The sequence below is a fragment of the Pipistrellus kuhlii genome, unplaced genomic scaffold, assembly GCF_014108245.1.
Source record: "Pipistrellus kuhlii isolate mPipKuh1 unplaced genomic scaffold, mPipKuh1.p scaffold_m20_p_2, whole genome shotgun sequence".
Classification (NCBI taxonomy): Eukaryota; Metazoa; Chordata; class Mammalia; order Chiroptera; family Vespertilionidae; genus Pipistrellus; species Pipistrellus kuhlii.
The window spans coordinates 169,327,727-169,341,158 of record NW_023425515.1 but is presented as its reverse complement, the minus strand read 5'-3'; the positions used below and the strand labels follow the sequence as shown (position 1 = coordinate 169,341,158).

General features: G+C 53.1%; 1 protein-coding gene across 7 annotated transcripts in view; it reads right to left on the bottom strand.

Moving 5' to 3' along the window:
* Positions 1-783: 783 nt before the first annotated feature.
* Positions 784-13,432, bottom strand: part of RNF220 (ring finger protein 220) — a 224,633-nt gene continuing 211,984 nt past the window's right edge. For 6 of the 7 annotated variants that reach the window (XM_036444488.2, XM_036444486.2, XM_045584752.1 and 3 more), the window contains 7 exons: positions 7,394-7,490; positions 7,129-7,215; positions 6,935-6,990; positions 6,725-6,803; positions 2,687-2,795; positions 2,472-2,546; positions 784-1,759 (listed from right to left, as the gene is read on the bottom strand). In XM_036444488.2, the coding sequence (XP_036300381.1) occupies positions 1,688-1,759; positions 2,472-2,546; positions 2,687-2,795; positions 6,725-6,803; positions 6,935-6,990; positions 7,129-7,215; positions 7,394-7,490 (575 nt within the window). In that variant the 3' untranslated portion in view covers positions 784-1,687. The remainder of the gene's footprint in view (positions 1,760-2,471; positions 2,547-2,686; positions 2,796-6,724; positions 6,804-6,934; positions 6,991-7,128; positions 7,216-7,393; positions 7,491-13,432) is intronic. The other variant, XM_045584750.1, reaches the window with a different exon arrangement.

Sequence of the window (13,432 nt, the reverse complement as noted above, 5' to 3'; positions counted from 1 at the left end):
CGAGATTGGTGTGTCCAAAGCAGCCAATTTGGGAAGACGATGGGTAGACCTGGCATGTGAGGATTGTAAATAGGAGTCTGGAGTTAATGGAGATACACCGGGGTTTTAAATTTCAGAATCTTATTTTCTTAAAACAAGCTCTGTGGTGGGCACTCATCTGCAGCTTTGAGCACTGCTGACCAGACACCAAGTGAGGGCAGGGGGCGGTCGTGGGATGACGTGACAAAGCAGCATCTCCAGTGCTAGCTGCCCAACCTCAGTTGTCTGCCTTGAGGGTCCATCTTGGATAATAGGGGTTTCTACTGTTTCCCTTTGAGGACCAGGCAGTGGCTGTACTGGGCTGGGCTGCAGAATAGAAAAAGCCACGATGGTGCCGATAGTGGTTCCATTTTTGGTCCCTGGATGTTTCAGGGGACTGGAAAGGGACAGAGGCTCATTTTCACCCAAGCTTACAGCTGCCCCTTCCCGAGATTGGGGGCTAGAGCTTGCATCCCCTCTGTACCCCAAGCTCTGACCTCTTCTGTGATTAATGAGCTGACGATTCCACATCGATAAGGAATTAACCTGGAGCCCCCACCCATCAATAGTCGGGAGTCTGGGTCCCCAGCCCCACCCCCACAGATGCAGTGCTCTGGGGTCCCTGAGCAGAGCAGACCAACCTTGTACTGCTTTACACCCCACAGCCAAGGCCTTCCCTGCACTGCAGCCAGGGATTAACCCCTTAGCTGCCTGTCTACGCCCGTCACCCATCCCTCCCTGCACACACACACACACACACACAGCAGCTGTTTATATGGTTTAATCCATGTCAAATGTAGTTTACAAAGGGAAAGGACAAGTACCTTTGTATAGAATATACAGACACAGCATCACACCATGGGGCCCACGGAGGGGTGGGGAGGCGACACGCTTCCCGGGAACAGTAGCTTGAGTCCCAGGAATGGTTCTTGGCAGAAGGCTGGGCGGCCAGCAGCACCCTCACCCAGCCCATCTCAGCCCCTGCTGCGCCTCGGTTCCCATTTCTGTGCCGCCTCCTCCCCCAGCTCCTTACGAAGAGCCCCAGGAGCTAAGACTAAGGAGAGGATCATGTCCCTGGGGGCGTGCGCCCCATGTCTGGGAGAAGAAATATACACCACTGAACACCGAGCACATGGGAGAGGGAAGGGACACCGAGGGAAGGAGAGGCAGGCACCCAAGAGGTGGATGGGCCGAGCCCCCAGCCAGCCCTGAAGGAGGCACTGCTTCCAGGGGTTCTTAAAAAAAGAAAATCATACAACCAAAGGGGAGGGAGGGGAGAGGGCGGGGAGTTATCCCATTTATACACAACATTGTAAACATACACGTCTATATTACATGTGCTTCAGTCTGGTGTTTGCATGTCTGTCTGTCTGTCAGTCGGTCAGTCTGGGGGCTGGAACTCAGGAGCCTCGCCCTGCTACCCACCCCACCTGCACCTCCCTGCCCCACCCTGGGAACAGAACCTGGAACAGGTGTGGTCCCCCATCCCGGTGGGAGCGTGGCAGGGCCTGGCCTCCGCATCCACTCTGGCTCCAGAGGCCTGTGTGTGTGCGTGCGTGTGTGCATGTATGTACATGGGGAACCGGTGTGCAAGTATGTACAAGGGGTAGGGTCACATCACAGAGGCGGCAGGGGGGCTGCTTGAGGCAAGGCCTGCTGGGCGGCTAGCTCACAAGTAGATTCTCCGCAGGTCTCCGGGCGCTGTGATGGTGTTGCACTGAGGGCATAGCTTCTTGGCGCCCTGCGGGGAGAACAGGGAGGGCTCCGGTGATGCACACAGCACCGCACGCCTGCTCACGTGAGCCCTGGGCTTGTACAGTGTGTGCTGGCACCTTGGTCCCGTCAGCGAGGCTGGGAAGCCCGGGCGGCCTGTGAGCAGGCAGGCACGCTCCTGTGTTGGGGGGATGCCAGGATCAAACCGCCTGGCCAGCCCCGCAGCAGGAGCCCCAGTAATGAGAACAAGGCTGGGTCCAGCTGTGGCTGCCGAGGCCCTAACGAGATTACACACGGCCTTTGATCAGGACACAGAGCCCACGTCCGGGCCTTTTATTGCTGTCTCCGGGCGACATTTTAATGGCTGCTCCCGAGCGAAGAACAGGGGCAGGAGCAGAGGGAGCTTAGTAACGGGAGGGGGAGGGGCTGAGGCCCGGTTCTGCTTCCCCATACCCAGGCTCCTCCTGACCCAGGATCTCACCAATATGTATGACACAGTGGGCCTTCCCTTCTGGGGGGCGAGGGTAGAGGGAAGGGAGCAAGCAGTGAACCCACAGGGGGGAGGCGAGAATGTGGTAAGCTTGGGGAGGGGGCGGGGGTCCTGGCTTCTGGCTGTGTTCTATGCTCCTGCTCCCCCTCGCCCCTCCTCATTCCTCTCAAAGCAGGCTCAAGCATAAGCAAGGACATCTGGGCAGTACCCCACAACAGCCACCCATTCCCCAGTCCCCATGCCACCTCACCAGGGTCCGCAGCCAGCACTCCTCGCAGTGCACATGCCAACACTGGATGGACGTTAGGGGCATCGAGTATGAGTCCTAGGGAGGAGGTGGGCGGAGAAGGGGTCGCACTGAGGCTGGCCCACCCTCTAAAGAGGCCAGATCGCAGTGCAGAGACCCTCTGCCAACCCTGGGGGCACCAAGCCTGGCCACGGGCACCGTGGGCTCCCTCCCCTCACCATGCAGATGAGGCATTTGTAGCGGTCCCCGCGGGATAGCTGCCGTTCGAGTTCCCTGACCCGAGCCTTCAGGGCCTCAAACGTGGTCACAGCTGAATCTTCGGTTATTCTGTAAAGAAGACAGCATTCGTTGGGCAGACTGCAGGCTGGCATTTTTAATCTAAACCTTCAATCCACACCCTGAATTCCAGAACCACATATACAAATACAAGTATCTCGCAGATGCCCTGGCCCATATCCTATATCAGCAAACTCCACATTCCAGAAATGAACCCCTCACCCTCCTCGTTCCTCCATCTCCATCCTGCTGAATTTCTACACGATATCTGGGAACCATTCTCAAACGACGCCTTCCTAAACCATCCTTTTTACCTCTGACATTCACTTGATCTTGGCCAAAAGGCCGAGAAGGGATCCCCCTGACATCCAGACTTGTTCATCTAGTCCCTAGAACTCCGGAATTTCCTCACTTCTTCCTGCTTCTGCCGTCACTCATCCAGGCTCCGTTTCTTCTAAGGGTCACTCCTCTAACCTGAATGGCAGGCTTCTGTACCAGCAGTCCCCTCATTCCACTCTGCTCTCCCAGCACCTAGAGTTTTACAAATCTGACCACTTATACTTCTAACAGTTCAACGTCTCCCTCAGGATAAAGCTCTACCAAACTCCTCACCGGCTTACAAAGGCCTCCTTGGTCCATCCCCAGCCGGCCACATCCTTCAGTCCCCTGCCACATTCTTTAAGCTCTACCCACATAAAAATACCAAGTTTCCTCACACATGCCACAGTTTTTAATTCCCTTGGCTTCTTTTTTGCTTCTGGATCGTCCATCCCCACCTCCTAACTCACTAGTTCCATCTCATGGTTCAGGCCTACTTAGTTCCCACCTCTTCTGAGAAGCCCACTGGTGGCTGCCTCTTCTGTGCTCTTCCAGCCCCTGAGAGGAGCAATGTAACCAGACTGACCACCATTTCTACTGGACTCCGCCACAGCAATATAACTACAAACGTCTTCATCTCTGCTAAACTCAGTTCCCTGAGGGCAAGCTACTCACTCCACCAACATGGCTATGGACATTAGCTCCACACTAGGCACGTGAGTATGAACAAACATTTGAGTATAAACAAACATTTGCCAAGTAAAGAGTCAGTCCAAACCCCAGGGAGAGTGAGAGATGAGGGCACTGGATGAGTCCCACATAATACAGGTCCTAGGGGTACAGGTCTGGCCTGCTCAAGGACTTGTGTTTCCAAGTCCTCACCTGTTGTCCAGGCACTGCACAAGGTCCCTATAACCTCTGGAAGACTCTTTGGGCTGCAGTACTGAACAGGGAATAGTGGGACTATCTCAGGGAGTGCTCCATCCCTCCCCTTCTAAAGTAAGTGAATAGAACGTAGAGGAGCTCACAGAGGGAGAAGAATGCTTCCTGGAGGAATAGAAAAGATGTACTGGAGAAGGGCTTTAGGGAATAATAATAATAATACAAATAAAAGAGCTAAAATTTATTAAGCACTTACTAAATGCCAGGATGGTACTGAGGGATTGAAAATGACCTTATTTGCACCTTACAAAAACCCCATGAGGAGATTATAATACTCCCATTTTATACAGGAAGAAATTAAAGCAGAGCTGAAACATTAAGTAGCCTGCCCAAGGTTCAGAATGGGGAAGATGGGATTTAAACTCTGTTAGACTGATTTTGTGGTCAACCAATAATTGTGATTGACCACTATTCTATACCGACTGGACCCAGGAGATGGGCCTCCAGATCGAGGAACACAGGAACAAAGGCCAACAAGCCGAAGAGCCCATTAGGCTGGAAGGCTCGCCTGTGGGTAAGCAGAAGGTGACAGTGGGAAAGGAGACTGTATCCAGGAAGACCTCAGATGCCAAACTGGAAGAAAGTGAAGTTTATCTTACAGGCCATGGAGACTTGTTGAAGATGTTGGAAGAGGCTATGACAGGATAGAAACCAAACCTTAAGCCAGCACCAAACTTTGGTCTCTGACCTTTCTTAGGGTAGTACGAGCAACATGACTTCCTAATGGCTGTATCCCTCTATCAGGGATATTCTAGAGCCATCAGTCCATGATCCTCTCTGCCCTGCCTCTCTCCAGGAAGTTGACAAAGGCTCTGGCTGACTCCCTGAGAGCATTCACTCAACTCTCCAGCTCTGGAAGCCTTAACCACCCCCTCTCCTTATAAGCACCTGTGCAGCTGGCTCCTCCCTTGGCATTTTGCCCAATGCCAAATGTACCATCCCCATCTGGACTGCTATTAATTCCTGACAATGAGACAGGTATGGGTAGCTATGCTCCCTGCCTTTCTAAGGACAAGACTGGGCATTTACCAGGTCCTATGTGGTTATTTCAGAGAAGGGGAAACTTCAGGCATGGAGCTGGGGGCAGCTTACCCCAGAGTAGAAAACTCTCAAACCCCAAACCAGAGAATAAGCTAGAACTGGAAAGGCAAAGAGGATGGTGCCAGGAGAGAATGAAACCATTTCCCACTCCATCTCCAAAAGCTCCAAGGCCACATCTAACTCCAGAGTCCAACGGATCCTGGATTTGCTCAGCATATACCACACCTCCACTCTCTGCTTCCAGCCCTGATCCAGGTTGGTTGTGAGCTATTCCTGAGTCCCTCCAGGGCATAGGGTGGAGAATTTCCTAGACGCAGCCATGACATCCTGCTTCCCTCCTTCCCTGGGTTACGAAACAGATCTAGAGTGGGAAACCATATTATATACAAGGAAAAGTCACAGGGACTAATGGGCCCCAACAGGCAGACCCAAATTCAAGGACTGAGAGCCAGTCCCCAACCTGTTCCACAGCCCTGCTTGTGCTCACACAGGTGGGATAGAATCCCGATTTCCCCAGCTCTGGGTGGGTAGTACCTTCATGGATGGCCACTGGCTCTGGCCCCCACCTCCCATTCGGGCGCCATCCCTGATTAATGATCTTGTCTTTCTGATTTATGAGCAGCCCCTTCAGACGAGGGTGGGCGCCCCTTATGGCCCCGCCCGCCCTGCTCAGCTGGAGTAGGAGAGAATTATTAAATAAACATCCATACGTCATTCCTCCCCCCTCCCCAAGCTGGTTGCGCCGAACCCGTGCGGCCCGCTCCGGCGCTGACACAGAGCAGCTGCGGTGATTCATGGGCAGCCGGGCCCTGCGCCGCGGCCCATACATCATGCCAGCAGCACTTGCGGCCCCGGCCGAGATAAACTGATCAACCACAACGGGCTGGAATGAATTTATGACAACACAAAATGGAGGGAAACAAATGGGAGGTGACCCTGGGCCACCGACCCGGCCCTGCACCGGCCTGCAATCCACTCTCCTGGCAGAAGGCAAGATGGAACACTGGTCCAGGAATGAAGAGGCTGCCTTTTAACCCCAGGCAACCTAGCCTCGGTGGAGGGAGAGGATGGGTGCGGGAGCTAACAGTGGCCAAAGGCAGCAGCTCCAGACATCTCAAACTGGACAGTGCCACCTCCTGAGGCTAGAACTGGCCTTGCTTGGGTTTCTGGAAACGCAATACAGTGTCCAGCTGATTTAGGGTCCTTGTGGCTCCTGGGGAGCCAGGCTCCCTGGGTTAAGTGCTAAGGGAGTCAGTCCCCTTTCCCTTGCCAGGGAACCGAGGCCAAAAATTCCAACTAGAAGTGATGAGACCCAACGCTCCTGCCTAAAACCCACTGCAAGCGCCACCCGGGACAAGAAAAATGAAACCAATTTAGCTCCCGATTAAGAAACAGAAACTGGAGATGAATCAAGTGTGCCGGCTGGGCTGGGTGGCCATACATCACATCCCCGGGTGGAGGCCGCCGTGCAGGCAGGCAGGCAGGCGGGTGGGCTGCTCCTCCCTCCAACGAGGCTCCCAGGGCCGAGGCCCAGTGATCAATTCAGAGTCATGCTTGGCACCAGCGGGGCCCTCTGTCGGCTGTGTGCCAGGGCTGCAGGACTGAGAGGGCCTGGAACCTTGGTGGCCCCTCTCTTCCTATGGAACTGCTGTCCCAAGTTTCCCCTTCTGGCCACTCACTTCTCGATGTCACTATTCTTGCAGGTCTTCTGCATGGCCTCCTGCTTGCTGCTCTCCCCGTTGCTGGTAGACGGCATCTCTGTTGGGATAAGAGGCAACTCATACTATGGCCAGACTGGGCAGCATCGGTGAGGGGTTGGGCCTGAGTCCCACCACTACCCAAAGGATGTCTCCTTTCCCCTACTCCTCCTAACCGGGGTTAATACTCACCATCACTGGCCCATTTAGAGAACTCAGGTGTGATGCGCGTGCTGGGAGGGCCGCCACTAGAGGAAAGGGCAGAGAAAGAATAAAGTGAGCCCCGAAGGCAGGCAAGGACAACCCTGAGGGTGGGTATCAGGTTGACCCCTGCCTCAGGGCTTCCATCCCCCTCTAGCCCACCCCAAGCCTGGGCCCACACTTGCTTTAGGACTGCACCCCGGAGTGCCTCTCTCTCCTTGGCTTCACCAGGCTCCTCGCCTGTGCAGGGGATGACGTCAGCCTCCGTGTATCTGGCATGGTGGTCAAGGACAATGGACCCTGGTTTGCAGCAGGCCTGGAGGGTTGAATCCTGGCCAGAACTGAGACACTGACCCCAGGGAGAGGGGGTAAATGCCAGAGGTGTTAGCTACTATTCTTTCCCTTTGGCCTACCCCACAAGCCCCACCTTGTCCCAGTGCCCAAGGATACTGTGGTTTCCCATACTCCAGAGTGTCATCCCCATCCACATCCAAGTCGGCGTCACTGTCCGGATTCTCTTTGCCGCTGCACATGACGAAGCCAGAGCCTGTGGGAAGCAGGATGTGAGGATCAGGGGCCAACAAAACTAAGCCAAGGTGTCTCTTCTGTTGCCCCTACGTGGGGGTTAACTTTTGGGCCAGATAAGGCCCAGACAGAAATGTAGGCCTGGAATATAGAGAGCCAGATACTTAGGTGCTCTGGCCTCTGATATTTTAGTTCCTTTTGCTTTAGTCCCTTCTCAGCCTGTGCTTGCTGCTCCAAGTGGCTTCATAAACCAGCTCCTTCAAATACTATCTCAGGTCTCCAGGAGATACCCAGGCCTGCTGTCCAGCTCTAGGAAGAGCAGGAAGAGAACAAATTCTGGTCTTACAAGATCACGCCATCCAAGACATTGGCATTCCTTGTGTCCCATGGTCCAGACAGAGAAGTCCATCAGAGGGGAGAGCAGGCTGCGGGACCCCAGTCAACATCCTGATTTTGGCTGCCAGGTCCTTGCCAGCGAAAACACCAGGCAGCTGTTCAAATATTTGGTGTCTGAAGCGACTGACATTAATTATTCATCTCCACCTCACTCAGCCCAGATTCCTGGACAAGTGCAGTTATAAAGGGATTAGGAAGGGACAGATGAGAGGAGAGGCATGCACACCTGCTTCTCAAAGCAGCCCATGAAGGCAACCAGGCTGGGCGGAGGCAGGCAGCTGACCCCATCAAGATGCAACTGGTCCAGCCACAGGCACTCTTGGCCAATGGGGCGGGAGCTGTGGAAGCCACGTTAGGCCCACTCACTCATCCTGTGGCCTATCTTCCAGGACTTCTCTTCCTGACAGCCCAGGTCAGAGGCCACAAAGCTGCTCCTCCCTCCACCTGCCTTCCTTCAGAAGCGGTCTGATATGTTAGTCCCTTTCACTCTGCATAACTCACTGCTCCAAGTGGTTTCGTGAACTAGCCCCTCGTGGTCTCAGACCACTTCTCACTGGCCACAAAGCAGCCCTTCTAGGATAGAAAGATGAAGGCAATGGGATGTGTCAGGAGTGGAATCAGAAAGGAAATCCTTAAAGAGGCGAGGAAGAAGCTGGGAATTCTGCCTGATATCTCAGACATTTCTTGTTCTTCCTTTCCACTCCCAGGCTCTTACACTCTCACCAGGGTAACGGTCTCCTAATGGGTCCTTGTCTGTTCCTTCATGCTGCTTCTCATATAGTTCTGGCCCTTCTTTTCCTTGCTCCAAAACCGACTAGGGCACAATCCAGCCTGGCTCATCAGCCAGGCCCATTAGGATATTTTTTCCTCACGTCACTCCACAAGCCCTATGCATATGGACAGACTACTTACTGCACCTTAAGCATAATTCTCCATGTCCTGCTCTTAAGTCTGCTCATGCTATTCACTCCATCTGGAATGTTCTCCATCTTTCAAGCCCATTCCAAAAACATTTTCTTTCCAACCCTTCTCCCTTCTGTGTCTGGTCTCTGGCCTGACAAAGGTCCCACCCATCCCAGAGGTAAACAGCACCAGGAAAAAAGAAAGGCTAGGCATGCCCAGGTTCCACCCCCTCTGACAGTCCTCATTTGACCTCCATACTCAAGGCATCAACAAACGCAGGCAGGTCAGCAGCAGGGCCATTAAGCTGAGAAAACACCAAGTTACAGCTCTGTCTCCTGTTCACGGCCAGGTGTCCTGACAAGCAATTCCTGCCTTGTAGGTGAGTGGCACCTCTATAAACCCTCTGACAGTTTGGGAGACAAACTCCGCCATCAATCAGAATGTAGCTATCAGGTTCACTTACAGCGTGTACCCCCCCCAAGCCCTGCCAACCCCCCTCCCCCAAGTACACACGGCTCAGCAGTCAGCCTCACATCCTCAGCTCAGCCTGGCCCTACCCAGCCCTGCCTATTGGGCAAAACGGAAATCAAAGAACCCATGGAAAAGCTGAGAAATCAGGTATCCCAACACTTAAAGCAGCCTGTGGCTTCAAGTCCTTTCCTCTTCAGCCTTACTGCCGCCAGGCCTGGAGCAGGACTGGTATGTTCCAGCAGAACACAGTCACTGTAGTTTCCCAAACCCTACATGTTTCCTCTTGCCTTCAGACCTCCCGTTATTTCTGCCTAGACCCTGGCCCTCCTGCTCCACAGTCTGGCTGGCTCAACCATGCCTTCTACTCTTAAGTCACAGTGCCTACACACAGTAGTTGCTCTATAAATACTTCCTGAATGAACTCACACCTCAACAACATTCTTTCAACCTTTACTGGACCCATCCTCTGCCTGGCTTCATACTGAGGACCCCTACCTCTGGCCCATTTAGGGAACTCGGGTGTGATGTTCCCAAGATCTGATCCCTACCCTCAAGGTGCTGAGTATGGATGAGATTTCTCAAGATACTGCTTTTAAATGTGCTCTTTCCTATGCAACTGCAAAATCATATTTATTTATTTATTTATTTAAAATATATTTTATTGATTTTTTACAGAGAGGAAGGGAGAGAGATAGAGAGCTAGAAATGTCGATGAGAGAGAAACATCGACCAGCTGCCTCTTGCACACCCCCTACCGGGGATGTGCCCGCAACCAAGGTACATGCCCTTGACAGGAATCGAACCCGGGACCTTTCAGTCCGCAGACCGACGCTCTACCACTGAGCCAAACCGGCTTCGGCAAAATCATATTTATTGTCACTGTCCCTCACCAGCTTGAAAGCCCCAGTATGACTCACTACTGTGATTTCAGCGTCATCCAGCAGAGCTGCCCAGGCCCACAACAGGTCTGGAGCAATAATGGCTACTTGCAGCTCCAGTAGGGCCTAGGAGCCTGTGCTAGAAGGCAGGCCAAGGCCCGATTAGCTGTGGCCTGGAGAAACCTCTCAGGGCACGATCTTCCCTACCAGCCCAGGCGACCCTGTGTTCCCCTGACCAGCCAGGCAGGACAGAGAGCACGTGGAAAAGGGCTGACTCTGGTCTGAGCAGTTTACTCTGACCCTGACACCATCCCCTACTGGAAACAGATGCTGGGAACCTCCCTCCCCCACAGGTGTTCAGAACAGGCTGCCGCCAATTTCACTCCCGTGCTGCCCAGCCTGCTCCAACCTCCTTCCCAGCACATTAAACTTTATTTTCTTAATGAAATGTCACTTGCTGACTTCTGGCAGAATCATAATAAAAAGAAACGGCCATAAAGCCGTTTTTACGCAGACAGTGCCCCCTCCAGCTTACCACCCCCTCCCCGCTTGGAGAGGAAGGCTCCACAGTCGTTTTATGTTCTCAGCTGCTGGAGCATCCCAAGCCAGTACTCAGATGCAAGATGGCACGGAGCTCCTTTCCAAGCCTCTGGCTCCTGTTCCATGTAGCTTTGGGGGATAATAGGCAAGCTGCCACTCCTGCTGCTGCTCTGCCCAGGGAGGGACTCAGCCCCCAGGACCTCCAAGATGACCCAGGGTACCCTGTAGTCGCTAAGGAGGTCCCTTGATATGGTTTGGCCAACCTTTTTTTTTTTTTAAAAAATATTTTTTATTGATTTCAGAGAGGAAGGGAGAGAGACAGAAACATCAATGATGAGAATCATTGATTGTCTGCCTCCTGCATGTTCCCTATTGGGGGCGGGAGGGGGGAGAATTGAGCCACAACCCAGGCATGTGCCCTTGGCCGGAATCGAACCTGGGACCCTTTAGTCTGCAGGCCGACACTCTATCCACTGTACCAAACCGGCTAGGGCTGGCCCCACCTTAAAGTGGCACAAAGGTCTGGGCTGCTACCTCCAGGCAAACTAAGCCTGGTGGTCAGTGATGCTCAATACAGTGGGTCCCAGTCCTGGGAGGGCAGGCAAAGCGAAAAATACTTTCCTGCCGAGTGAACTCCTAGAGATGGTGAAGGAGAGGGTTAAGTGCAGAAATGATAGGCAAGTCTAAATTTTATAAAAATGACCCCCCTCCCATAAACTCATTTCTTCCTGGGTCATTGAGAAGGGGGAAAAAAGAAAAAAAAAATCAGTGTTAATTTAATCAATTGATCAAATAATCGATTGAGAAACTGGAGACGCCTGTTTACTGGGGGTGTAATGTCCTGGAACCTGAAACCCACAAAAATGGACCCACTGATTTCCTCACCTACTGCTCCAGCAAAACCAGAACTTAGGGAGAAAGGGAAGTCCTGGGTCCCTCCAGAGGTGTGTGCTCTCCAAAGGGGAGAGGGGGCAGGGGCAGCAGCTTCCGGAGAGTTTTACACTGGAATTAGTTACAGATGCAGTTACGGTGTCTTGTGTAAACGCCATCGATTGGGGAGCTGACAGTCTGGGGAGCTGCGATGCGGGACAATCAATCGGCCTGCAGTGTCACCTGCCACCTCACTGAACAGTTGACAATGCAATTATCCAGTGTGGAGGCAGGGAGTTGGCGTGTGTCAAACGCACTTAGCCACTTTCCGGGCCTCCTCGATAACGCGTTTCACTGCCTCACGTCAGGGGAGACGCAGAGAGACAGACGCCGTTTAAAACCATTGATACATGCTCCTTCAGCCTGCACTCCCTCTGTCCCAGCTTAACAATTGTGTTCCAAACGGCGATTAAATCCCGTTAGTCGTCACAGGGGACAGAGGTGCCCTGCTCCTTGCCACCTCTCCAACCCCTCCCACCAGGCAGCAATGATAATTAAAGGACTGAGAAGGCAGCAGCCTAACTCTCTCCATTCCAAGACTGCCTTCAGCAGCTGGAGTCCAACACCTGTTACTACCTGGACCGGGCAGAGGGGCTGTGCTGGGGGACACTTTTAGCACCTGGGCCTCCCATCTTTTAGACACCAACGCGCCAAGGAGCTTGCAGTTAGGGCAAGGCCTATTTTTCTGTGCCCTTGGACTCACAATACCTCTCACCCCTTTGAATTATAACCTGGCTCTGGTTTTATCAAGCCATATGCACTTAAAAAAAAAAATCTGAACCTAAGCTGCCCTGCCTATCTGCTCCACGATACCTCACCCAGGATACTTGGAACCAGCCTCAAGTTAAAGATAAGAACTCAAGGAAGATGCAGTTCCTCAGCCAGGATCTGGACAGAGCAGAGGCCCTCCCACCTGTTTGATCCAAAGGAGCTCAATGCTGGATTCTAGCAATGCATTTCCCTTCAGGGTTCAGACACAGTGCAGCACCTTCATTCCTATGCAGCCTGCTGGGAAATTCCTCTATCTTAATGCTCATGTGCCCCCCACATCATTGTCACCTTATCCGAGACCAACCATTCCCATGTCCTCTCTAACCTGTCCGTTTTTTTCTCCCCTCCCTCCCTCCCTCCCTCTCTTTCCCCATTTCAGATTATGATGAGCTCCAGGCTCCTCAAAACTGTGGAACTTTCACTGGCAACCAATACAGGGAAAGGATCAAATCTTACCACCTTAAAATCTCTTCTCCAGAGACAGGAAATGAGGGAAGGTGTGGCTCACTCACGATGTATCTCATGGACTGCAGGGAGGAGCCGGCCTGCTCCAAGGGCTGTTAGGATTAGGTTTTCCCTGTGGCCTGCTGCTCTAGCCAAGAGGCCCCTTGCTCTGCCCAGGGCTGGCATGGTGCCCAGCAGAGCATCTTTTCCTCCTCACCGCTGAGCTCTTTTCGGGGAACGCTGTGAAGCACAGGCTGTGTGTGAGCCTGCCTGCAATTATAACTGGATGGGAAGGAGCTGCAGTAGCAGGTCAGCAAACTTAAGGGTCTTAGACGACAATCAGCAGCCCGGAGCTCCTCCTAGCACTGGGAAGGCCAGAGTGTTTCCTAGACACTGAAAATTTCTTCCAACTTGCTCTCTTGACATCTTTCCCCATTTCCTTAGTCTTTTCAAGGTCTACTCTATTTCCAGCTGGTCCCATCTCGGTGCTCACCTGCTCCTTCTGGTTCTTCATTCTGTCCTAAAATACCAACTCCCAGCACTCCCGGGTCTGAGCTATCTGGGCTGCACCCTCACTAACCACAGGCCCCATCTCCAAGACCCGCTCCCCTCAGCCAGGTGTGTCCGCCAA